General features: G+C 34.7%; 3 protein-coding genes across 4 annotated transcripts; all 3 read left to right on the top strand.

The window, feature by feature from the left end:
• Nucleotides 1-4,772: 4,772 nt before the first annotated feature.
• On the top strand, nt 4,773-7,815 carry LOC18025981 (D-3-phosphoglycerate dehydrogenase 1, chloroplastic). Its single transcript, XM_006409502.2, has 4 exons — nt 4,773-5,367; nt 6,012-6,499; nt 6,580-6,675; nt 6,898-7,815. Exons 1-4 carry the CDS (start codon nt 4,809-4,811, stop codon nt 7,567-7,569), a joined length of 1,815 nt encoding a protein of 604 aa, XP_006409565.1. The 5' UTR covers nt 4,773-4,808; the 3' UTR covers nt 7,570-7,815.
• Nucleotides 7,816-8,924: 1,109 nt separating this feature from the next.
• Nucleotides 8,925-13,464, top strand: LOC18025980 (zinc finger BED domain-containing protein DAYSLEEPER). Of its 2 annotated transcripts, none has more exons than XM_024160632.1 (4): nt 8,925-9,092; nt 9,203-9,295; nt 9,827-9,878; nt 10,329-13,464. In XM_024160632.1, exon 4 carries the CDS (start codon nt 10,346-10,348, stop codon nt 12,938-12,940), a length of 2,595 nt encoding a protein of 864 aa, XP_024016400.1. In that variant the 5' UTR covers nt 8,925-9,092; nt 9,203-9,295; nt 9,827-9,878; nt 10,329-10,345; the 3' UTR covers nt 12,941-13,464. The 2 variants fall into 2 exon arrangements, with proteins under 2 accessions (XP_024016400.1, XP_024016401.1); XM_024160633.1 differs by having other exon boundaries at nt 8,932-9,096.
• Nucleotides 13,465-25,530: 12,066 nt separating this feature from the next.
• On the top strand, nt 25,531-27,430 carry LOC18025979 (probable ADP-ribosylation factor At2g15310). The gene is made up of 5 exons (XM_006409500.2): nt 25,531-25,819; nt 26,463-26,533; nt 26,643-26,762; nt 26,858-26,976; nt 27,067-27,430. Exons 1-5 carry the CDS (start codon nt 25,672-25,674, stop codon nt 27,224-27,226), a joined length of 618 nt encoding a protein of 205 aa, XP_006409563.1. The 5' UTR covers nt 25,531-25,671; the 3' UTR covers nt 27,227-27,430.
• The last annotated feature ends 480 nt before the right edge of the window (nt 27,431-27,910 follow it).

Below are 27,910 nucleotides of genomic sequence, written 5' to 3'. Positions count from 1 at the left end.
ATATTTTCAATATTTCTATTCTTAATTCTATTTCGATTTATTTCATTCCCTTTTTAATTAATCAGAATATTAATTACAAATCGTTCCAACTTCACCATTCAAATATTTAATTCACATTACTTTATTGTATCTTTTCTAATAAACCATTCACCACCTCGAAACTCCTCTGCCCTATGACCATGAAAAGGACGAATCCCCTACCGCCATCACGTCTTCTCTGTCTTACCTTTGTTAACTCCTAAATATACGCACACTATAAAAAAAGTTTCATTGCATATCAAAGATCATTACCGCAAAAGCTGTACTAACCCCAATGATAAACCCTAGCTTTCACCTTCCCTTCTCTCTCCCTCAAAACCTCCCAAGTTTCTGCCGCCAACGTCTCACAAATCTTCCCCTCCGTTTTTGTGATGCGTGATATAGAAGTGCAGTGGCGTCCGCCATAGAATCCCTCATCTACAATTTATAGCTTTTTTTAACTGACGACTACGACCAGAAATAGTCTCATCCTTAAAACAAAATAAACTATGAATCTAATCGTCTCATCGTAGAGATTTTGATGGAGACCTTCACGGTTTTGAGTAGACATTACGTTAGAGCTGGATTACTTTCAGGGAGGTAATACTTTACTTTAACTGAATGGAAGATTACATATGCGTTCCTGTTAAAACTGTGTTTTGCATATTCATTAGCATCTTCTCTAGAAAAAGAAGATTTCAATGGCTTGAATGATAAATTCGAACCAGATGTTACAATTTACACTAATTTGGTTGTGGTGCCTAAAAATCTCCAAGACAGAGAGAGTGTTTTGTGGGATGGGGCATTAGAATAATGCGTACAAGTTCTTTACAGAAATGGTTGAAGATAATTGTTTGATACTGATCTTGTCTTTATCTGAGATGGTTTTGCTCCTTTAAGAAAAGCTGCACAATTGAAGACGCATGAAGAGTTAGTGGCGAATATGAAAGTTGCTGGAGATGTAAGTTGTCAAGATGAAGTAATGTTTGCTAAAGAAAGATGCTAGGGACTCTAAAATAATTATTTTAAAATAGCATATTTATTTGATAGGATCACAAAATCTCCATATTACTTGATAGAAATATATATTCAATGTAGAATTTAATGAGAAATAATCAGGCAAATAGTTTTTCTAATAAATTACATTTTGATTCTTAACTTAATGTTTGTAATTTGTCCACAATTAACAATATACATGGAATAATAATTCTTTTAAATTTTGGATCTGTGCGATAGGCTATGTGGGTGTATTTTGTAATGAAGATGGTGAATTAAATTAAACTATTGTAGTATCTTACCTCTGAAGTCTGAACAATTGAAAGTAAACCATAACGCAAAATTTAACATATTATACATCACGTTTTTTTGAATGTCACTAACAAACAAAAAAAGACAAATAAGAGTTCCATAATGTAAATTTATCCAATATTTTTATAGAAAATGTAAAAGAAACAATTCATCCATGTTAAGACTATTTAAACAATTTGGTAAATTTTTATGTAGTATATATGTTCCGATGTTTATAGCCAAAAATAAAATACAATAAAGTGGTTGGTAAATAGAACAAACAAAACCAAGTACTTAATGATTTGAGTGCTGAATCATAAAATAACCAATATCAAACAAAATTAGATTAGTTTGCTTTAGGACAAACGAATTAGTAAAAAGTTTAATATCATCAAAAATATGGTATGTTTTTTAATTTGATTATGTAACTCATGTTCATGTGATATTGATGTAGGTTAAATAATAACCAAATATCTCAAGAAAATATTTATTTTAACAAAGTTTTCAAATTTGTATATTAGGATGATCAATTTCTTAGAAAGACTAATCAAATCACCAATTTATCAGATTACAAATATATATTCATAAACATATATATTTTGTACAAAAAAACCCGCGTATCTACGCGGGTATTCATCTAATCTTATACTAATAAAAGTTGAAGCTACATGCTTCTAAGAGTGTCCACATAGGATTTAAAAAAATCAATTTAATTGGTCCACATCAATATTTAAAAATAAGAAAAATTTATAAATTGTAATATTATTGCTGAAAAAAAGAAATTAAGAATGTATCCACATAGGATTTAAACAATCAATTTTATTGGTCCACATCAACATTCAAAATTAAGGAAAATTTACAAATTGTAATATTATTGCTGAAAAAGGAAATTAAAAAAGTTTATTGGTCTTATAAAAAAAATTTATTGGTCTACCTCAACATTAAAAATTGAAAAATTTCCAAATTCTATTATTGTTTTTAAAATTATTATAAGTAAAAAAATATATATATATAAAATTGATATTAATAATAAAAAACTAAAATAAACAATATTAAAATAAGAAATTTTTTAATTTAAATTAGATATATACACACATATTTAGAGACTCTTATATGAACATCCAATTTTTTTGTCACATAATTATAATAATTTTTAAGTTTTTTTTTCCTGTGTGTGCAACCATGTAAAATAAACTAAGACAAAAGATAGAGTAATGTTTCACTAAAAAATGAGTTATTACAACGTAAAAGAACTAACTTGACTAAACTATATATATGTTTAACTATTAGCTAAATTACAAATAATATAATGAAAGAAGATATAAATAAAGCCACTACAAGAACAAACTTGACTAAACTATATGTTTAATTATTAGCTAAATCATAAAGAATATAATGAAAAAGATATAAACAAAGACACTATAAGCCGCTTTAATATTGAAAAAAATATCATAAAATCTCCAAAGCTTGGCCACCAAATTTGAAAACAATGATAAATTTCAAGCAATCCGAGAAACATGTCAAGTGATTGATACTCAACACTTTTGAAAAACCAAACAATAAAAATAGAGAAAAAAACATAACAGAGGAGACTGAGGTATCTGAGGAAATTTTTTGAAATAACATAGCATCTGAATGAGTTTTAACAACCCAACATGAACCACAAAAATAACAATTAGCTGACCAAGCAACATCTGAATACATTTGATAAGCTTCATAATAAAGAGGAGAGGCTAAAATCACTTGCCGCAACGAGCTTCGTGTGAGATTTTTCAGTTTTGATTTCTAAATCTATTATTAATAAAAGTTATAGCTATATGCCTTTAAGAATGTCCATATATGATTTAAAAGTTCAATTATCTTGGTCCACATCAATATTCAAAATTAAGAATATTTCTAAATTTTAAAATTATATTGTTAACAAACAAATATATTTAAAGAAAAATAAAGGTTAAAGCTATATGCCTCTAAGGACATCCACATAAAATATAAAAGGTCAATTTTATTATTTCACATCAATAACTAAAATTAAAATTTTCTCTAAATTATAAAATTACATTGTTAATACAAAATAATATAGGAAAATTTGTTAATTAAAATTATTCGATTATTAATGATAGTTAAAGTTATATTATTTTCAAAGCATCCACATCAGTATTTAAATATTTATTTTTATTTGTATATATCAGAATATAAATTAAAAAAAGTTTCATAATTCTAATATTATGATTAAAAATATATTAAAAATAAAAAAATCTCTATTAACCAAGAAAAAAATCAACATGATATTAAAATCTCCATTATCACTGTTTAAATCACAAATTAATTTATTATCTATAAAAAAATATAACTACTTATACAAGTTTAAGGTACTTGATTTTAAAACTTTTCATGTAGAATTTTAAATAACTAATATTTATGATTTATATTCATCTTTTTTTTTAACATATGCAAAACATATCATCGAAATATGTAATATATTATGCGAAAGTATGTAATATTTTTTTTTCTCATGTAATATATTATGCAAAAATGATCCAAAAATTTACATTTTATATATTCAATTTGGAATTCAATAGATTAATGTAGAAGTTCTTAGTTTTGAGTTGTTCAATTTGTTATTTCATTTTTTATAAATTTGTATGTATTAAATTGTACTGATTTTATCTACTTAATTACAATTAGAAATGAGAATGAATATGATGAAACTGAATATAATCATACATAAATTATTAAAATAAATAAATATTATAGATTCATTGAAAAAAAAAGATATAACAAGAATAAAAATGAAGAAGATGAAAAGAAAATTTCATTCTTATTAGAAGAGATGACATATAATCATTTAAAATTATTTAAATACACTATTAATTGACAAAAATATATTCACAAATTTTGTGTGATTTTATTCATTTCATATTCAACTATTGTTTTAGTTTCAAATTTAAAGTTGTTATTAATCTCAAAGCAAATATTTTAATTATTAGTTTGTTTTTTAAATTAATTTATCAAAATAAAAATTTGTATTTGTTAAACAAACTAATGAAAAAAGATTAACTTATAAGTAAAAATGATGGAAAAAATTATCTTTTTGATTTAAATAAGTGAATGTATAATATTTTATTATCATGTTAATACTATGTTTAAAAAGTAACATTTGATTAAGTTGTAAAATTTTAGTTGGTTTTGGTATATTAACTTATAAGTGTTTGACTAAATAATATATTTTTGAAATATGATATACTGTATATAGATTCAAAACAAAACCGTTAAAATATCATAATGTACATAAAAATTATTAGATCAATACTATAATATTTTAATATATTATTAAAACACTAATATAGAAAATTTATATATTAATAAATATAATTAATTGCAAAATTTAGTTACTAATAAAAATTCTACTAATAATTACTAAAATTCTACTAATAATTACTAAAGCATCTCTGATTATAGAACCACCAACCTCTCTAACTCTCTCCACTTACACCACAGTCGCAATGTCTTCAGCCGCCGCCACCGTCTCCTCCTCGGCCAAACTCGCCGTGAAGCCTCTCAAAATCTCCTCTCTCTCCTCGAGATCAGCGTTACCATCCGTCATTTCCTTACCTTTCAACTCTCGCGGCCGCGATATTCCCCGTAAACGACTTATCCTCGTAACCTGCACCGCCGGAGACGGAGCCAAACCAACCGTCCTCGTCGCGGAGAAGCTCGGCGAGGCTGGGGTCAAACTCCTTGAGAGCTTCGCGAATGTCGATTGCTCGTATAATTTGACGCCGGAGGAGCTGAACACGAAGATCTCGCTCTGTGACGCGTTGATCGTGAGGAGTGGGACGAAAGTAGGACGCGAGGTTTTCGAATCGTCTCGCGGAAGGTTGAAGGTTGTTGGACGCGCCGGTGTTGGGATCGATAACGTGGATCTTAGCGCCGCGACGGAGTTTGGTTGTTTGGTCGTTAACGCGCCGACGTCGAACACGATCGCCGCCGCTGAACATGGGATCGCGCTTTTGGCCGCCATGGCTAGGAACGTTGCTCAATCTGATGCTTCTGTTAAAGCTGGTAAGTCACTTTTCGAATCTACCTTTTGTCATTTTCCTTAAATTCCCTCATACTTTCCATACTTCTGGAGAATGTATATCTACGTTTCCTCCTGATGAATGTGATCTTGATTTTCGAAAATTAGAGTAATATTTACTCAAGAAGTGTTCAAACTCAAATTTGGGAGTGTCTTTTGAGTATTGTGATGGATCGAGTACATCAGTTGTCGGCTGCATTTATGATTCTTATGTGTTTACTAAATTGATAATTCTGTTTCTGATGTTCTTGTGTGTGGAGTAAATTGATGATTCTGATAGTTTCTGTTGATGTTCTTGTGTGTGAACTAAATTGGATGATTCTGAGAGTTTCTGTTGATGTTCTTGTGTGTGGACTAAATTGATGATCCTGAGAGTTTCTGTTGATGTTCTTGTGTGTGGACTAAATTGATGATCCTGAGAGTTTCTGTTGATATTATTGTGTGTGAACTAAACTAATGATTCTCAGAGTTTCTGTTGATGTTCTTGTGTGTGGACTAAACTGATGATTCTGAGAATTTCTGTTTATGTTCTCGTGTGTGGACTATATTGATGATTCTTAGAGTTTCTGTTGATGTTCTTGTGTGTGGACTAAATTGATGATTCTGAGATGTTCTGTATATGATGCAGGAGAGTGGAAAAGGAACAAGTATGTTGGTGTTTCACTTGTGGGGAAGACACTTGCCGTGATGGGTTTCGGGAAAGTTGGATCAGAAGTTGCTCGGCGTGCTAAAGGACTCGGTATGCGTGTCATAGCTCATGATCCTTACACACCTGCAGACCGTGCTCACGCCGTTGGTGTGGACTTAGTGACCTTTGATGAAGCTCTTGGAACCGCTGACTTCATTTCTTTACACATGCCTCTTACACCCGCTACATCGAAGATGCTCAACGACGAAACTTTCGCAAAGATGAAAAAAGGAGTTCGGATAGTGAACGTTGCTCGTGGAGGTGTCATCGATGAGGACGCGCTAGTGAGAGCTTTAGATTCTGGTATCGTTGCTCAGGCTGCTCTTGATGTTTTCACTAAAGAACCGCCGGCTAAAGACAGCAAGCTAGTGCAGCACGAGAGGGTTACGGTCACACCTCATCTTGGTGCAAGCACCATTGAGGCTCAGGTTTGGTTCTGCGTTTATATTAACATTTCAAGTGATGCCTTTGGTGTGACTTTGTAGATTACTATGTTTGACATTGACAGGAAGGAGTTGCGATTGAGATTGCGCAAGCTGTTGTTGGAGCTCTTAACGGAGAGCTTGCTTCTACTGCTGTGAATGCACCTATGGTTCCTGCTGAGGTGAGCCTTCTTTAGCCGATACTAGTAAATAGCTATATATGTTCTATGTCAACAAGAAAAGTAGCGAGTACAACATTGTAAGATGATACGTAGAAGTTGGTCATTTTGTTCAAGAAACATAATAGCTTCTTCTTGTGTCAAATATGGACAAGAAATTAGCAACTTTTCCTTTGAAAGATGATTAGATTGTGGCAGAAGAAGCTAAACTTATTATATTCACAGGTTCTTGCTGAGCTAAAACCGTATGTTGTACTAGCGGAGCAACTTGGGAGACTAGCTGTACAGTTGGTTGCGGGAGGAAGCGGTGTGAAGAACGTGAAAGTGACCTACGCCTCGGCTAGAGCCACCGACGATCTTGACACCAGACTTCTAAGAGCCATGATAACAAAGGGTATCATCGAGCCGATCTCGGACGTGTATGTAAACTTGGTAAACGCGGACTACACCGCGAAACAGAGAGGTCTTAGAATCACAGAGGAACGTGGTGTTCTTGACGGGTCACCAGAGAGTCCGCTAGAGACCATCACGGTTCAGCTAGGAAACGTCGAGTCTAAATTCGCCAGCGCCTTGTCTGAATCAGGAGAGGTCAAAGTCGAAGGAAGAGTTAAAGACGGAGTTCCACATTTGACAAAAGTGGGATCTTTTGAAGTAGATGTGAGCCTTGAAGGAAGTATTATACTGTGTAGGCAAGTGGATCAGCCTGGCATGATCGGAACTGTTGGTAGCATCTTGGGAGAGTCAAATGTGAATGTCAGTTTCATGAGTGTTGGGAGAATCGCGCCGAGGAAGCAAGCGGTTATGGCGATTGGGGTCGACGAGATGCCGAGCAAAGAGACTCTCAAGAAAATCGGAGAGATTCCGGCTGTGGATGAGTTTGTGTTCCTCAAGCTATGATTCGGTGAGGATTCGAAAGGCTATGGCTTTATTTGTTTTGGTACTTTCACAGTTTTGAGATTGTTGAAGTAGCTTTAAGAGGTTGGAACTTGGTAAGATGAAGAGAATAAAGGTCTGCCTCGAGAATTTGACGTATGAGGCTTTTTCATGATTCAACTTTATGTTCTGTTTTAGTATTGCATTTTCCTGTTACCCAGTGGATATTATTCTATAGAGATTGTCTATAAATCGTTTCATTTGATGAAAGCAATGAATACAATGGTTTATTGTTCTTCTGGCCCAGTACTAATCCAAAAAGTAAGCACGTTGTTGTAACCGTTATCTCGCAGATAGAGAATGGAGATGAGTTTTGTCTCATATCGGTTTTTAAATGCTTCTGATTAAACGCCTTGGAGAAGTGTTGTGAGTGCCCGTGGAGCAGAGTGTTTGTACTTTGTTGTGAGGAAGCTAAGCACGGAAATCGAATCATAGTTGTGTGTCAAGCAAAGGAGAGCACCTGCACTATATCGCCCAAGACAGTTTTCGGAAAAATGGTTTCTTGCTAGATGCAAACTAGTGGCCGGATGATTTTTGAAATGGTAATAAGTTTAATTTTGAACTCAAAACCATAACTTTCAACAGAAGCAACCTCTTAAAACATTTCCTCTTCCATCTTCTCCCTACACTCACTACTCCAAGCTCTTAACACCGATGGTGTTATTTTAACTCTCTTTCAATATTCCATCCTCAGTGACCCTCTCTCTCTGTACGACGACGAAACACCGTGTTCCTTGACAGGTATCACCTGTACTGAGCTTGGGAATCCAAACTCTCTAGACATGTTTAGAGTTACAAGCTTAATTCTTTTTTTTTTTTTGATAACTCAGATAATCCCGCTAATTTAGGGACCGCCGGCGGCGCAGTTACGGATTGCAAATCTTGACTATAGACCAGCGCATCATCCCAAACACCGACTAATCCTGGGCCCGGAGAGATCATGTGAATACCCGGTGGCCAGAAGGATTAAATGTTGCAATTCTGTTTCCATGGTTAATTCTTTCAAACAAACAGCTTCTTGGTTCTGTTTCTCCGAGCTTGTTTTCAATCTCAAATCTGAGGAACTTGGATCTTGTTTTTCCTAGCCGATATCGGACGTGTATGTAAACTTGGTCAATGCAGACTACACAGCAAAACCGAAAGGTCTGAGAATCTTAACGGAAAGCGGTGTTCTTGACAGGTCACCAGAGAGTCCGGTCGAGACCATAGTAGTAGGAAAAATCTATAATGAAATTCCGTTTTTGCCCTCGTCCCTATAATTTAACAACATACAGAATACTGTATATATAGACTGAGAAAAGGCCGAAAAAAAAAACCCTAGCCGTAACTCCAAAACCCAGTTCCTCTCAATTTCGATCAAAGAGCAGAGCCGAGCTCTTCCAAAGCCCATTAGCCTCGTCGTTTCCCTCCTCTCTCTCTCTTTTCTTCTTTCAAATCCTTTCTTCTTCAAATCTTTTGCCTCGATTCGCGCTCTACAATCTGTGAGAGTGGGTATCTGATTCTCTCTTTCATACTCCCCTGAGTTTCCCATCTTAGATCTCGCTTTGTGAGCTCGCTTCTCACTCGATTTACTGTGGTTTTTCTTATTGGGTTTTAGGCCCTTCTGGATCTCTATCGCGTGTTTCTGGTCCTGATTCTCCCACCAAATTCGACTATCTCCCCTGATTTTTAACGCCCTGGTTCGTCTGAGGTCGGTATAAACATAAAGGCTTTCTTTTTCCCCCTCTAAATTCTGTAGCTATTATACGATGATGTGACGAGGATACTTCTCTCTGCTGTTTTTACCATCTTGGAGCTACTAGTTTGCTTCATCGTTTTCTGAGTTTACTAGTTTTCTGAATTTTCTACATCGGATTTCGAATAAGAATTTGCTTCTTCTGTGGATTTTAATAGCGATTCTACATGCCTACTGTGATCGTATCAGATTTGGGAACTGTTTTGTTCAGGTGTGATAATTTGGATAACTGTTTTGTTTAGGTCAACGATTTGGGGAATTTGATATGGATGCACAGTGGGTTGCACTTTATGTACAAGTTAATTAGAACAATGATTGCTAGTGGTTATCATCAGTAGCTCATTGAATGTGCCTCTGCAAATTTTTTTCCTTCTAAGTTTTGAAGTACTTTTACTACCAACAGTTTGGTTGTATGCAGAAGTTTGAGATTGCTTATGAAGTGAAGTGATCGAATTCTTTGATTGGTATCTTTTTTTTCGTTTTCAGATTCTAAGGAAAGAAGCCAATCTTCTACATCATAAGAGTTACAAGAATCAGAGTAACAATTCTCTTCCCTTGGCTGCTCGTTTCTCTGGACCAAATTCTTAACTCTCATTACCAGATTTGACTTTTTTAGACATTACCAAATTCTCGGCTGCTCGTTTCTCTGGGTTCTCTGATGTCTCAGTTTTACATTCTAGACATTTGTGTTTTCTTTCATTGATCCGATGCATTTAATTGTCTTTCCTTTTTTCGATTTTTTTTCTTTTGCTCTTGAACTCTATTAGATACGTTTGCTAGTTTTTCATGGGCTAAAAGTATGGACACACTAGTTCTAGCTCATTATGTTCTTCAGTATTTTATCGGTTGCTCATTTTATTTTTGTGTATGTTTATTTGAGTCCAAATTTCGCCATTGCTGATTGATATTTTAAGAAGTGATTCAGTATGTAGAAGCAGATACGAAGATATTAAATACGCCTGACTCTTTTTTTTCTTCTCTGGTGCAGAACATCTCGACAACAATATGGATAATAATTCCTTGATGCTGATTGACAACAATGGCTCTCTTGAGATTGATGACCAATCCCATATGGATAACAATTCCTTGGCTTTGGTCACGTCCACTAGGCCCAGTGAGGATGAACCTAATGCGGATACTGATGATGGCTTGCTGCCTGATCCTGGTACACAACCCGGCAAGCGCGGTAGGAGGAAGAAGTCTATGGTGTGGGAGCACTTCACCATTGAAACTGCTAGCCCGGGATCTACTAAAGCTTGTTGCAAGCACTGCAGGAAATCATTTGCCTACATAACCGGTCAAAAGTTGGCAGGAACAAGCCACCTAAAGCGTCACATTCAATTGGGTATATGTCCAATGAGCCAAGAGACCCACCCTCAGCTCACTCAAATCTCTGAAACCAAAGATCCTACCTCTTGTCCTCCCAAAAAACGCCAGAGGTCATCTGCTACATATTTGAACGCCCCTCTAGATCAAGATCGTTGCTACAGTGAGATGGCAAAGATGATTATCATGCATGAATATCCCCTACACATGGTCGAGCATTCTGGATTTACTGGTTTCGTGCAGGCCCTTCGTCCCCAGTTCAGTATGGCAAGCTTCAATACCATTCATGCTGATTGTGTGACTATGTACTTGTCCGAGAAGCAAAAACTGTCAAACTTCATCAGTGAGATTCCTGGACAGGTAAACCTCACCATAGATTTGTGGACATCAAATCAATCACTGTGTTATGCGTTTGTGACGGGACACTTCATTGATAGAGACTGGAATCTAACTCACAGGCTTCTGAATGTTGCCGTTGTTCCTTCCCCTGATTCGGATTTTGCTTTAAGTCAGCCTATTGCAGCTTGTTTATCCGACTGGAATCTGGAGAGAAGGCTTTCCAGCCTCACTGTTGGGCAATCAGTAGTAAATAAAACATCTATTGAAAACCTCAGATGCTATTTGTCTGCCAGGAACCAGCATGTAATGAATGGTCAGTTGTTGCTTGGGAATTGCTATGCCCGCCTCCTAAGCAGTATGGCGCAAGATGTGCTTGGAGCTGCGGATCTTGAAACTCCCATAAAAAAAGTCCGTGATAGCGTCAAGTATGTGGAGACCAAAGACAGTTGCGGAGAGAGGTTTGATGAACTGAAGAAACAACTTCAAACACCTTCTACAAAAGGTCTCCGCATTGACAACCAAACGAAATGGGACACAACTTACAATATGTTATTGGCTGCCTGTGAACACAAAGAAGTGTTTTCTTGTTTGGGAAATTGCGATCTTGATTATAAAATTTCTACATCTCCTGAAGAATGGAGAAAGATCGAGATTCTTTGCTCGTGCTTGAAGATCCTTTTTGACGCTGCTACTGTTTTGACTGGTTCAACCCGATTGACAGCAAACGATTTGTATCATGAAATGACAAAGTTTCAGCTAGAGCTAAGCCAAGCAGCCGTGAGTGAAGAACCAGATGTCAGAAACCTGGCGAACCCACTGAGAGAGAAGTTTGACGAGTACTGGAGAGGATGCTTTCTGCTTCTGGCAGTTGCTGTGGTGATGGATCCGCGCTTCAAGATGAAGCTTATTGAGTTTAGTTTCTCTAAGACTTATGGGGAAGATGCTGAAAAATGGATCAAGAGTGTTGATGATGGTATACGTAATCTGTACCATGACTATGCTGAACAAAGTCACTCCCTGCTGGATGCTTATGTGGGCCACGGGAATGATGGCTTTTCGGAAACAGATATGTCTCAAGTTCACTTCCATCATGAATACCACCATTCAAATGGGCTTTCACATGATCAAATATATGAACAGCCTGAAGATGGCAACCTGCTGAATAAAAAACCAGGAGACCATATTTTAGACGGTCATGAGTCGCAAGAGGTTGCTCAGACTCAGGTAAACCAACTGGCAGTAGAGTCCGTACCCCATGCCCAAGAAGAGAAAATCGCAGAGCCTATTCTCCAGGCAGATCAGTCAGGTGAGATGGGACCACAGGAGAATCATCCAATTGAAATACAATCTGGAGAAGGTCAGCAAAGTGGGACATTGTCTGTGGGAGGCAACACCACACAGGGAGTAGAAAAAGAAGGCCGTATGGTGAGTCCAGTTACACAGCCGAACCATATCGTGGAAGAGCTGTCGGAAGAGAGCAAGCCAATGGAGGAAACACACCATGCGACTCAGTCGGCTGAAGAGATGACCCATGAGACCCAGCCGGTGGAGGAAATGCTGGAGGACACTCAACCAGTTGAGGAAGTAGCTCAGGAGGAACAACTGGTGGAGGAAAAGCATGATGACACCCAGCCAATTGAAGAAATGGCACAAGAGGCCCATAAAGTGGAGCTAATTCCCGAGCACAGGGAAAATCCACAAAGCGCTGATGGTCTTTTGTGCCAAGAGTTTACTCGAGAAGGCGAAGCTGTGCAACAAGAGCAGCAATCAGATGAGGGTATAGCCTCAGAGCAATATCCCTCTGCGGTCCAGCATGTAGAGGAGGCACAACATGATTCTCAAGCACATGCAATACCACAGGAAGAAGCTGCGTTTACGATCTCTCAAGAAGGTCACCACGTTGACGTCCTTCTCCAGGAAGGTCACCACCTTTGAAGCATCTTCGCAGGAGTTTCCTCTCATCACTATTGGAGATGGGTTCTCAGACTTTGAGATTTACATCTCTGAGGTAGGCAATCACCAACAGATGAAATCGGAGCTCGACCAATACTTGGAGGAATCTCTGATACCGCGATCAGAGGACTTTGAGGTTCTGGGCTGGTGGAGCTTGAATCGAACCAAGTACCCAACCCTCTCCAAGATGGCAGCTGATGTGTTGTCCCTACCCTTTTGCACTGTCTCTCCTGATTCTGTTTTTGATACGGAGGTGAAGAAGATGGACAACTATAGGAGTTCTCTTGGACATGTGACCTTGGAAGCTCTCTTCTGCGCCAAGGACTGGTTCAAGCACGGCTCCTCCACTTCCACCTCAGTGAACAGTCTGAAGAGGGAATCTTAATGTTTCTTTCTATCATTCCTTGTCCATCGATTTAGTTTTAGTTTACTATATTTTGTTGTAGCCACTGTCTAATCTGGATTTTTAGCCTTTTGTTTGCTTATGATTTACAATTTGGAATCGTAGAAATGATTCTGCTCTCTGTGGATTTCAATCATTTGTGTCAGTGGTGAGATCTTCAGTTACATAATATTATCTTGTTTTCTATGGTATATAAGCCGACTAAGAGTCTGGTATGAACCGGTTGAGTCTTAATTTAAAACTGTTGATTTCAGATATGTGGGAGAAATTATGATGTAAATCTGATTCTGACATGCTTTCCAGAAACTCCAATCTGTTTGCGTCACAAGATATGTTGAATAAAATGATATTGTGGAATGATTAAAGAATAACAATAACGATAAAAAATCCTGAATCCAATTTTGGCTTTTATGTAAAGCTAAACTCAGGATATAGATACAGTGGCTTTGTCCATGTTTGATGATATAGCTCCAGCAATTAAACCCAATATTGGAGTAAAACCACATGTCTTCTGAGTTTGCTGCAGAAGATAGAAGAGAGTTGGTGCATATGGTGGAAAAAGAGAAAGAAACTTGATCATCATTTTGGAAAATTCCTAATATCATGACGACTGTTTTTGTATAACAAGTGTACATCTGTCCAGTTTACACTTCAATAGGATTGATCACTTTTGACAGTTGCAGAATATTAAACTATAAGACCGAATGCAATAAAAAGAGAAATAGGGTGTTTTTCTATGCAATAGAAAGACAATTTCAGAAAGCAAATTCCCAACTCACTAATGGAAGGCAAATTTTCCCTTCAAGAAAAATCTGACAGGATCCATAAATTTAATGACTTGGCTGTTTATGATTTATTAGCTGTTTTTTTTTTACTATATTTTTTAAATGCTCTTTTCATAATATAATTGATCAAAATCAATATTTTTTTTCCATAATTATTTTTTATTTTTAACATCTATACATAGAGCTTATATTTATATCATCTGGATATAAAAGAATCTCAAATTTTAACACTCTTTTTTTATTTGTTCTCCTACATTATCACTTTTTTGGTGTTTTTTCTAATTTTTAAATTTTCTAATTATATTTTGTGATTATAGATATATTAGTTATAAAATAGTATTACAAAGTAAAGAATTTGTGGTAGATAACCACGTTACTATTCATAATTTGCTATATAGGAAAACTACTATTCAAATACTGTATAATTTCTTTAATACATTTTTACCTTTATAAACCCATATATATAGCTCACTCTCTCTTACTCTCTCTCACCTTTCTCTTTCTTTCTTTTACTACAGTTTGAAGTCTAAACAACAACGACGGAAACAATAATTTCTCTCACTCTCTCTCATTTATCTCTTTCTTTCCTTTACTCAAATATTCCAATGCGTATCTGCTCAACTATTGTTCTATGTGCTCTAATGGTGTAAAAGACTGATTTTTTTTAGCTTCTGCAATATGAGTTTTCTCTAGTTTAATTTCAATTTCCCTGAGAGAACTACAAAATTTTTTATCTTATCTAAATCAAAGTTATTTTAGTTTCGTTTCTTTTCTTGAATTATGTATCTGCTTATGTAAATTAGAAATTATCTTTCTTCTCTAAAGTTATAGATCTGAGACTGAGAGAGAGATTGTTGAAGATGGAGATCTCGATGAATTACGTTGGAAAAATATTAATTTGAAAGTCAACAATCAACAATTTCATTACTCTGTTAAATAAAATATTAGAGATATATTTAAATGTTAATATCATCCAAAAAATATTTTAACATATCCAAATAATATATAGCTGGATAATATATGATGATTAGCTTTGAATCCGAAAGCTGCACTCATTCCAAATTATCTTTGAATTTTGAATTAAGTTTTTAAATTGAATGTTAGATTGCTAATATATTTTATAGAGGATTACAATTTATTTACTATAACATATAAATGTTTTCATACATCTCTAATATTCTACTTAACATGTTAACTATATTATTACATAAAATAGATTTAAATTAATACTTGATAAGTCAAATATAGCAACTGAAATTAAGCACTCTAACAAATTATATAGTTTTATAATATGTTATGTAATTGTATAACTTATATGTTAACATGTATGAGCTTAAAAGTAGCGCACTAAAGAATTATGTAAACTGCTAAATTTTAATGTAGTTGTATAACATATATGTTAACGAATTCTGATATAGGGTCCGATTGGTAAGAACTGTGACTGTTGGCTGTGACTGTAAACTTTTGGCTGTAGAGATTTTGGTTGTAAAAACTGAGACTGTTATTTTTCAAAGTTTGATTGTTGTCATAAACTGTAAGAACTTTAACTGTTAATTTAAATATTTATTTTCTATTTATTAAAATACAAATTATATAAAAAACAAATAATAAATTTAATTATTAGCATAAATACCCAATACAATAGAAGAATATAATAAAAAAAATACAAAATCTCAGAAATTAATATATAAAACGGAAAAACTTCATCTCTAAATTATTTTTTATATTAGTTTAATTATCAAAATTAATATATAAAACGGAAAAATTTCTTCTATACTTAGCATGAATTTTGAAAAGAAGGATTTTTTTTAAATTTTTTTTGCAAACTCAGTTTTCTCGACTCAAGTTTATTTCTTAATTAAAGTTTCTTAAATTAAATCTTTCAAATATCTTATTATCCCTTGAATTACGAAATCATATCTATGATATAATTGTATGTTGAATTCGATAATAAAAATCTATTTTTAAAACTTAAGAATTTTTGTTTTTTAATGATAACTAACGCACAAATTTTTAAATTATCATTTTTTTATTTTTAGATTTTATAACAATTCCTATTTTTTATTTATCTAAGGTTTTTTTATAATTTTAAATAGTAAAAAGTTAGTTTCAAAGATTTTTAAAAAGGATTAGTTTTTATAATGTATAAATTTTTTAAAATATTAAACCAAATTGCCCTTAATAGAAGGAATTGATGACTAAAGGAATAGTTAAAAAAAAAATCCTACGTAAAGAGTAGGAGAGAGAAACTTTAAAAGCCACAAAAAGAGCCTGTTAAAAATAACAAAGAGAAATCTAAAAAGTGCTGTAAATACTGTCAAATATTTTAAAGTCTAAAAAGTCTGATTGGAAAAACAATTGTTTTAAAAACTGTTAAACTCATAAAAGTCCTCACAGCCTACACGCCAATCAGAGCCATAATCAGTTATCGAGCCAGATATAGCAATTCAGAGGTGTCAAATAATGCATAAATTTTTTTTATTTTATTTTTAAGAATGCAGAAACTTATAATGCTAACAAAGTTTGTAGTTTGATAAAAAAATATGTAACTGTATAACTTATATGTTAAATAAAGAAGAATGATGAGAGAGAAATTCCATTGAAAAAATACTCGTAACAAAAGAAGGAAAGGTTAAAGGGTAATAACACTCTTAATAGTGTCAGACCAATGTCACACCAATTCACTGTTTTTCCTATTTTGCTAATTTTGAACAGTCCTAGGATTTTCTAGCAAATTAACTCTTTATGTAAAGCTAAACTGAGAAAAACTCAGGATATAAATACAGTGGCTTTGTCCATGTTTGATGAATTACGTTGGAAAAATATTAATTTGAAAGTTAACAATCAACAATTTCATTACTCCATTAAATAAAATATTAGAGATATATTTAAATGTTAATACCATCCAACAAATATTTTAACATATCCAAATAATATATAGCTGGATAATATATGATGATTAGCTTTGAATCCGAAAGCTGCACTCATTCCAAATTATCTTTGAATTTTGAATTAAGTTTTTAAATTGAGTGTTATATTGCTAATATATTTTATAGAGGATTACAATTTATTTACTATACCATATAAATGTTTTCATACATCTCTAATATTATACTTAACATGTTAACTATATTATTACATAAAATAAATTTAAATTAATACTTTATAAGTCAAATATAGCAACTGACACTGACAAATTATATAGTTTTATAATATGTTATATATTTGTATAACTTATATGTTAACATGTATGAGATTAAAAGTAGCGCGCTAAAGAATTATTTAGACTGCTAAAGTTTAATGTAGTTGTATAACATATATGTTAACGGATTCTGATATAATCAGTTATCGAGCCAAATATAGCAATTCAGAGGTGTCAAAAAATGCATAAATCTTTTTTATTTTATTTTTAAGAATGCAGAAACTTATAATGCTAACAAAGTTTGTAGTTTGATAAAAAATTATGTAACTGTATAATATGTTAAGTAAAAAAGAATGATGAGAGATAAATTCCATTGAAAAAATACTCGTAACAAAAGAAGAAAGGGTTAAAGGGTAATAACACTCTCAATAGTATCAGACCAATGTCACACCAATTCACTGTTTTTCCTATTTTGCTAATTTTGAACAGTCCTAGGATTTTCTAGCAAATTAACTCTACAAAGTATCTAATATATAGACAATAAAAAATATGATGAATTTTATATGATGAAGTGATGTGGAGGAAAGAGAAAATGAGTTGGAGGATAAAAATATTGATTTGCCTTGTTATTGTAGAGTTGAGTGTGAATTGAAAAAAATGAAATGATGTGGAAAAAAAATAAATGATGTGGAGGGAATATTGGAAGATAAATTTGCTTTTCTATTGGAGATGGTCTAACATAGACAGGAGAATGCCTATCTTCTGAATCGATAAGTAGGCATTAGTCAGCTTTTATTGGTTATAACCACTATGCCTGGGATTATTATCTGATATCCGGTCTCTGATCCAGTATCCGCTCCTATCCGATCCATAAAAACGAATATCCGTATAGTTTGGATATGGATCCGGATAATAAAATTAAGTATTCGGTAAATTCGGATACTAATCCGGACAATTGGAAAATTTGAAAACAGATATCCGATATTCGTTTGTTAAGTATTTAATTATTTCTGATAATATTTATTCATTTTTTAAAATTAACTTTGTTGTATTAGAGTATACATGAACTAGAGTTTCAAGCTCATCATCATCAATACCCATGACATAAAGATAAATTAACTTCTCTATTACTATTTTGTCTTTTGCTATGTAATTTTTTTAAATCAATAAAACCGGGTATCCGATCGGATATCTGTAAATATTTGTTTCAAACCGAATATCCAGAGTTTTTGGATCCGGATTTGAATAGTAAAATTGATTATCCGGTGGATATGGATGCGGATCCGGATATCTGGCTCCGTTCCAGGCATAATAACCACTCTTCTGTTCTAGGTATGTAAAAGATTTTTGGCTGGGTCCCATGGAGATGTCTGTTTCTTGGAGACTTGTCAAACTACAAATTTCCCGGCTCGTAAATTATCTCAAGTCCAAGTGCAAAGTAATGAGATGCTTTTGAAGGTTGTTCTTGGAGGTGGGATTGAAAACTTAAATGGAAAAGCATGCATTGCTCAGCTTTCTTTGAAAAATGATTGGTATGTAGGTAGATGGGACTATCTTTATGAAAACTCCTGTCTGAAAGTGTGCAAGGGATGGCTTTACAACTGATAAATGAATCAGCAACCAAACAAGAGGGACATGGTAGGCATGAAAATAGAAAACCTATCATTCTTGTGTAAAACTTTTAAAGTGTGTATTGGTTTCCATGGCAAAATAAGAGTGTTTTTTTTTATTCTTTCTTTCTTACCTACACCCTGTTCTGGTTTTGATTAGACATCACATTCCGATACTCCAGTTAGCTAATGAGTAATGACCACCAAGAGGTCAAGGCAATCAGAAGCATAGATGCAAAATTGATGGAGTTTTTATTTATGAGCTTAGGTGAGGAGGTGATCTTTTTGGTTTGACATTAATCATTAATTAAGCTATAAATTTTGTGTATAATCTTTTTTGTTCAATAAAAATGATTACTTAGCTTTCTGTTAAATACCTTCCAAATTGTGGTATCAACACAAATCATCCATCGGCTAATCTCCCCGATTTTTAGCCATATTAAAGTGAATCAAAAAGTTACGGAACAAATAAATAGTTAGTGATCATTGGAGTCTACTACAAGAATAAGATCTGACACTAAATATTAGAAATAAAAAGCTGCTTAAAGAATAGGTCTTACAAAAGACATAACAGCAATAAGCATCTAAGAAGGCTATTCTGCTGTCACAAGGTGAACCTTATTCACACTCTCTTTAAAAGCTTCCAAGGCAACTGCGCAGTGCTCTTTTGATCTCATCCTTTGTTAAACAACCTGCATTGCTCTTCTGTGCAAATACTCATACCATTGAACCGGATTCATTATGTCCACACTGCAGTATATACTGAGACGGGACTTCCTCCAAGCCATTATGGCTGAGTAAAAAGAGGACGTGTCTGCACAGGTACCGATTGAAGCTGAAACCACCACAGGGTTGCTTGTGGATTATCATTTCATTTTTCACAATATATGACTACTTCTCCACTCTAGTTATGAGTTGTTCCATGTCGAAAATAAGATCAGTATAAACCACGCAGTTTATAAGACAGCTTCAAAACTCACCTACGAGGCTGCTTGTTTCGGTTTCTGTTCAACCGTTGTTAAGTTCCATTGTTTGTAACCTCTACATCAAAAAAAAAAGCTTAACCTCAAACATAACGGCCCAAACAATCAATCTTTCATGCCATTGATACTTCCTCTCTTTCATTTCGTCAATGTAATAATTCAATTTCAAATTTCCCAAAACATAACTAAATCTTTTGAATCCATAATATAGGCCTGGTTTAAATGTCAAGAGTTACTACTTAGATAGAGTATACTTGAGAAACCATATTGGACATACACATCTACTTGTACTACTTACCAATCATATCAGAGTAAATAAACAAAATACCGCACGCATCAAATGGAAAATCACTGGTCTCAGACCAGAATGGGAAGAAAACGACTTAAAAAGTCTCTCCACTGGTTTCTCTTCATCATTAGGGTTACTCAAACTGTTTTCTTGGCTGCAAAATAAGGATATTTTGTGTAAGTGAGCCTAAATTAAATGTTTCACTTAACACTCATAATCAGTGAAGGTTGACATGGTTGCATGAGTGCCCAACCAAGAAAGTTTGACTGGTTAATGAATTCTACATGCTTCTAGGTGTACATAGAAGATATGCTACTTATCAAACACTTAATATATGCAAACCCATTAAAAATGGTGCTGACAAGTCTAGAGTGTGAATTAGATTGATTGCTATGTGGTTGCGACCCTTGGAAATGTGATGCATATTTGCTAGGATGATTGATGTGTGAAGCAAATTATTATGTATGAAAATGATTTCTCCATGACATATAGTTTTGTTAGTAAGAACTTGTTTGTGTTTATTGCTTACTGTGCATACTCATATTGTTATTCGAAATAATATATCTAACAATCATGTGTACTCCCAAAAAGACACTTCGCTGAATATTTCCTCAAATACTCACCACTCAATTCATTTTTCAGGTGAGACCAAAGAGTAGAACTAGTGGTAGTCGTTGTGGTGTTCTAGGAATCATGGACGCATTTTGAGTTCTTTTCATTTATTATTTAATAAAAATTTCTAAGGTTTAGGTGGATTTATTTACTAAGACGTTTTGAGTTTTTGGTTTTATATTTAATAAAGTATATTTCAATATTTAATGTGTTCGTTATTATTTAAAAATTTGTTATGAGATTCAAGTTAGGTTAAATTTACGAGATTATAATGTCTCGGTAGCATAAGGTTAGCCAAACCGGTTTCGACCCAAAAAACGTAGTGAGACTGTTAAAAAGGTTTTACATCGGTTTTCAAATATTTTGAAATTTTATTTCTTTTGGTATTTTCAGATCTGTTTTCTTCGAGGGTTAGAATGTAGGACAGCAATGACATTGGCCTGAGTCAGTCTTCTTTGATTCTCTAGGTAGAAGATCTGATCCGAGTGTTTCATATTTCAGAATGGCAAAACCTCAGTGCAACGGAGATGAGAACCAAACCAGGAATGCAACCGACACAGTGGAAAAAGTAAAAGTCATGGTGCAAGAGAATATTGATGTAAAAGGTCAAGTAGCAGGAGTTGGAGCTCCGACAATGGATCCTGCAGCCATAGGTACAGCTGTGAGAGCAGCCATATTTCAGGGAATTCAGTAGCTGCTTAAACCATTCTTCACATCAATAACTAACCAGATCAAGAAAGCAACACTCATGGAGAAGGGTTTCGAGGTTGAGGACAGACTTGTAAGGGGTGTTCGAGCTAGAGCAGCAATGATGGCGGTGGCCCAAATGCAAATCCAGGATAACCGCGGAGCAGTGCAAGATGGGGTGTGGGAAGTCAGGGCATATTAAGAAATTTTTTCCGCAGGGAATCACATGCAGCTCATGTTTGAAGATCGGACATGTTGTTAGGAATTTCAGAGTGGGAGTGGTTGGAGAAACTAGAGTAACAGACACTCCACAACAGTTCTCGGATCATCGTGGGCGTATTCAAGGACTGGGCAAACTGGAGATATGTGGTAAGTGTGGAAGGGTACATATCGAACCATGTTTGGTAGGACGGTGCTTTGGGTGCAGAGATCTATGACACACAAAGATGCACTGTCCTAACATGGAAATCACGTGCAATCAGTGTGGGCGTAAGGGTTATTTCTGCAGAAACTGTAGGATACGACTAGGAGGACCTCAGAAAGGGAACCAATATAGGGACCAGTTGCTGCCACCTCCGAAGAGGCCATTAATGGGACCATGAGTGTTTGCGTTAGGCGCTGATTACGCAACACAGGACGAGTATGCTTCTCGCAAGGACGCAGAGCCGAAACATTTAACATAAGAAAATTGTGTGATTGGCTGTTTAAAAAATGTATGCAAGTTCTCCTCTATGTCGAGTCGCTTAGAACTAAAAGATCGTATAGAATCGGTTCTGATGGGAGGGTTTACAGCCTACACTTTGTTCGATACGTGAGTTACACATGCATGGATCTTTGAACTCTATATTGACAAGGTGTTGGATAATTCAAAGGCGAAATTTCCAGGAGTGGTAGCAAGCCAAAACTGCATAGCATTAACTGAAGACTCCAACAGTGAGAAAATGGAATGAAAAAAAAAAAAGGCCTGGAGATTGACTGCGCAATAGAATTGTTACGATGTCAATGGACACTCTAAGGTGAGGTCGAAAACCAAGTGAGGGAGAAGCAACCCCAAATTCAAAGACGAATTCATTTCAAGTGAAAGAATTTGTGACATCCCAAAAATCAAAATTTATGTTTATTTTTTCGATTTAAACCCTAAAGCCTAGCCCCAACTTTCCAAAGAATAATGTCCTAACTTGTAAATGAAGCAATATGTCATACTCGTAATTCTTGAGTAAAAGTAGTTTTTAGACGAGGTTTACTTCATTCTAAGTCGTGGAAGAGAGGTGATACAAAGTTTAGAGCGGTGAGGCCCTGCCGAAATATCGTTTGAGCAGTCACCATCAAAACACTTTGAAGGAAAAATCATCACAACCATCTAGAAGACATATCCAACATGTACTAGCGTAGGAGAGAATTTAATAGGCAAATCAGATCGGATCAAATTGAAACTTGGTCATGATATTCCAGACATCCACATCTGTCTACAAATGCCAGAAAATTTTCAATTGGAATTTTCATTTAAAATTTATATATGTTTTCCCGAGGTATATCTATAAAGATTGGCTCCTCAAGCAGATATACATCAGGAAAGCATACATAACTTTCAAACAACAACTCCAAATGAATATCATCTTTCAGATATGGACAGATCTCGGTGTCAAAAATATGATTATCAAGTTTCAGATTTTTCCGATCTGATTTGCCTATACAAATCTCTCATATGTCAGAACAGGTTGGATTTGTCTTCTAGATAGCTATGGTGGCTTTTCCTTTAAAGTGCTTTTATGGTGACTGCTCAAACGGTATTCCGGCAGGACTTTATCGCTCTAAACTATGTGTCTCCTCTTTGCCACAAGCTTTTTTCTTTATTTGTAGAGTAAGGGGTGAGACTTTTTAGGTTTAGGGTTTCCAAGCAAATATCCATTTTTGCCTACAGTGATTTTTTTAGGCTTCAAACGTGGGTTTCTCTTCTCCTCCTTCTAGGCCAAAGAAAATAAGTTGCTAAAACTTTATGATCTACTTTAGAATAAGCCTCAATACACTCTTTTCTTATGAGCTTTTCCTTAACCCGAAACAGGCCCGACGCTTTTCCTCAATGCTTCTTTCGCTCCACCACTTTGTTTTATTTGTTCTTTGCCTCTACTTCCTGACTGGCCCAACTTAGAATGAAGTTAACCTTGTCCCAAAAATATTTTTACTCAAGAATTAAGAGTCCGACACATTGCTTTTTTGCAAATTAGGACTTTCTTCCTCGAAAAGTAAAGGTTAAGGCTTTAAGGTTTAAATCGCCAAAAATAAGCCCTAATTTTGTTTTTTGGGATGTCACAGACTCACAGTATCAGATCCAGCTAAGTGATGATGTAGATGAGCCTCTCTTTTTTTGAAAGGAAAAAACACTATAATTGAACGTGTAAAGACAAACGTAAATTTAAATAGTATAATAAATAAGGTCGACATAGGTTAGGCGTATGGCAATCTCAGTAGTGAAAACAAAGGGATGATAAAATTCTCGTATTAAAAGAACAATATAGAAGTTTGCCTCAAAGAAGGAAAAACAGCATGATCAAAGCAAAAACAACAACTCTGCGATGGTTTAACAATATTGACCACACTAAGAGTCATTAAACCGAAACTGTTAACATCCTTCAATTCATATGACATGCGAGGGACTATAAGCATACACTACAAGAAAGAACGATTTTTACGTCAGATATCGTCGACGTAAAATCGACGTAATGAGCAATTTACGTTGAATTAGCGACGAATGAAAAATCATCGTAAAACAATCGTCGTAAAAGAAAAATCGTCATAAAATCGTCGTAAAATTGCAACACAATAAAATCGTCGTAAAATCGTCGGAAACAATTCGTCGTAAAAACGACGTAAACATTCCAATGAAAGTACGACGAATTAATTTTAACACAAAAACAACTAAAATCGATGTAAAATTACATCGGATTTACAACGATATCGAGATGATCTATTTCGCAAAAGTCAAATAAATTTATTGTAAATCGACGTAAAATCGTCGAATCGTCGAGGTAAAGTCGACGTAAAATATATCGACTAAACCCTAAACTCAAAGAAGGAAAAACAGCATGATCAAAGCAAAAACAACAACTCTGCGATGGTTTAACAATATTGACCACACTAAGAGTCATTAAACCGAAACGGTTAACATCCTTCAATTCATATGACATGCGAGGGACTATAAGCATATATAACATCAACCCACATGACCTTACCCCCAAACTTCACCTCCATAAGACCATAACCCTTGCATCTCGGTTCTAAAAAAATCTCGGCATACCAAATTTTGTATCTCCATTTGACAAAACATGTGTACGGTTCTCAAGTAATTCTTCCAAACCATTGATCACTTCCCACCCTCAGAGTCATACAGCATGCAATCTCCGGCATAATTGCAGTAGACAGTAGTAGATGACATTCTTTACCACACACCAAGCCTCTACCCTGACAGATAGAAAACATGATGGACCTTTTACAACTTCCCACGTACCTTGCGTTGGGCCGTTGGCTCATAAGTCCCTTGTTATCAGCAGCCAAAAGTTCCACAAAAAAGACCAGACAAAACAATTTCAATTTTATTTTACATAAAATAATAAAGCCGTTTTAGTTTCGACGCTAGTCAACCCTTATAGTTTGCAGTTGCCTTTACCGGCAAAGGACTATCACTAATGTAGAAAAAAAATATAAAAAAACAAAGAGTTCAACCCAATAAATCCGATTTGATATTTGTATTATTGTCTTCTTACCACCCAATTAACCAATCTTTATGTAATTCCAGTTTTGTGTCTCTCCTATGTACGTGTCATATTCCATACTGCTGGCAATGTACTCTCAGGGAATAAGATTCTGATATGCTTCTACAATGATCCAGCACACAGAATCTAACCAGTCTTCTTCAGTGTCTGAAATCAATCTGATGGAAGCAAAAATATACGGTGAGCTTTTAAGTTTGGAAAAGGCAGACCGTTCTTTGCTTTCATTCACCTTTGGGAATTTATTCCTTACAGCCTTTGTAATGGGACTTTACCTTTTTTTTGCTTGCTTTTACCTTCAGCAATTTCAAACTTTTATTTTACCTTTTTCTCATGTGTGCAATATTCTTCACAGATCTCATATAACCCCAGCTTATAGCTTGAGATCAGTGTTTCTTTCATCATTTCTCAGATTCCATAAATTTGTTTTTCTACATGGGAGCTAGATTTTCACGTATAGCAAAAAGGTTTCTTCCTAAGTATAAAGTAAGGATTTTGATGGTGGGTCTTGATGGTTCAGGGAAGACTACCATCCTTTACAAGCTGAAGCTCGGCGATGTTGTCACAACAGTGCCTACTATCGGTATGTCACATAAGCTATTCTTCTTCTTGATCATTTTTTTGTGCTTCTGATCAAAACCTCTCTTTGTCAGAGATTGATTATGAAGTTAGAGCAAAATGTGTTTGGCTCATATGTACTTTGAGCATTCTCTGTGGATCATAGCTTATGTATAGATAGTTGATTTGTTTTCCCATTGGTTGTGTACTTGTGTTTGCATCTGTGAGGAAGAAAATTCTTGATAGCTTGTTAAATTTCATGTTGATGTGGTGTTAAATTCTCCACCAGCCCAGATTTGAACCCATGCTTGCGGCCCTCATTTTAGCTGTTAAAATTTCACAACATCTCTTTGGTCTAGCGGCAAAATTACTAAAAACTCTCTTTCGAAATGGGTTTTCGAAAAGTCATGAGTTTAAAATTTAATATGGCAAAACGGCTCAACTCTTTTCTAGTATGTGGCCTTCCAAACTCAGGGCTGGGTTTCCATGTACATCGTTAGAATTGGCAATTGGGACTAACTTGTGCCTTAGCTTATGAGTGAGGGTGTTCATGTGATTTTAAAAAGCACTAGTTAGTCCCACTCATAACCAATGTGGGATATTCAACATTCGGTATCTGTATTGGGATAGTCAGGGTTAAAGCATTTGATTCTTTTACAATTTGCCAGGGTTCAACCTCGAGACAGTAGAATACAAAGGCATCAATTTTACTGTATGGGATATAGGAGGACAAGAGAAGGTAATATCCATGTCTATTTCATCTTGCACTCATCTCTCTGAGATTGGATGTGTACCAATCCACACATAAAAAACAGAGCCATGATATATTCTGTTCCATTTTTGAGCAGATTCGCAAATTGTGGAGACACTATTTTCAGAACTCGCAAGGGCTCATCTTTGTGGTGGACAGCAGTGACAGTACAAGGATATCAGAAGCTCGTAACGAGCTGCATCGCATACTAACCAATGTAAAATCATTTGAAAATGCTCTATTAAGAGTTACTCATTCTCTCCTCTTTGTAGTCTTACAACTTTTTTTGGTTTGAAAAAAAAAAATGAACAGAATGAACTAGAAGATGCGTGTGTACTCGTCTTTGCGAACAAACAAGATTCAAGAAATGCTTTACCGGTAGACGATGTTGCCAATAGACTTGGTCTGCACAGCCTATCCAAACGTTGTTGGTAATAAAAATGTCTTTTCTTATTCCATTTGGCTTGCAATACATTTAAAGATAGAGGATGACCAAAGGTGTGTAAATATGATTGGTACAGGTTTATACAGGGAACATCGGCCATTTCTGGCCAAGGCTTATATGAAGGACTTGAATGGCTCTCCAAAACTATCCCGAGCAAACCCGAACGGTCGACGTCGGTTGGTAGTTTCCGGAGTGATTCCTCTGAGAGGAAGCTAGTACGAGGTCTGAGGTATTAAAAGACTAATTTTCCCTTCATCACATAGTTGTCTTCTTCGTTTTAAGAATTTGTATAATTATAGCGTTTTGCTTTCCATGTTTCTCAATGAGAAACTGAGAAGCATTCTTCACTTCTACTCTCATATTATGGAATGAATAAGGTTTAGGGTAGCAATCTTTACTTATGCGGTGACACCCTTTATATGAATTTGTTTTCACGTTCATACTTTGGAACTCAGACATCTTTGAATTGATACACTGATGAGAGATTTTTTTCCATTGTCTTTTGACAAAGACTATGACGTAGCAGAAGCTAGATAAATGCAAAAGATAATCATGTTTTTTAAAGATCCCCGAATAAACCAAGTTTTTTAAGGCACTAATTTTTTTTTAAAAATTAAATCTAGTCGAAAACAAGAATTGAGAATAATGAGAACAATGACTGAAAATACTTTACAAGGCTATTTTATAAAATATTAATATCAGTAATAACCGAATAAAACCAAATGCGTAAGAGGCTATTTATAAGAAAAATCTAGAAACCACTTAAACATAATACTAATTAAATAGAAAACTGTTAATATATAGAAAAAATACCTATTTATCTTAATATTTTTAATTATGCACTGCATCAGACTATGAAAGAATATTGAGTAACATACAAGCTTTATACACTAATTGAATTTTTTAATAGGGGTTAGTTG

The sequence above is a fragment of the Eutrema salsugineum genome, unplaced genomic scaffold, assembly GCF_000478725.1.
Source record: "Eutrema salsugineum unplaced genomic scaffold, Eutsalg1_0 scaffold_11, whole genome shotgun sequence".
Classification (NCBI taxonomy): Eukaryota; Viridiplantae; Streptophyta; class Magnoliopsida; order Brassicales; family Brassicaceae; genus Eutrema; species Eutrema salsugineum.
Note: the sequence above shows the minus strand (reverse complement) of the source record. Positions and strands in the feature narration are given on the sequence as shown.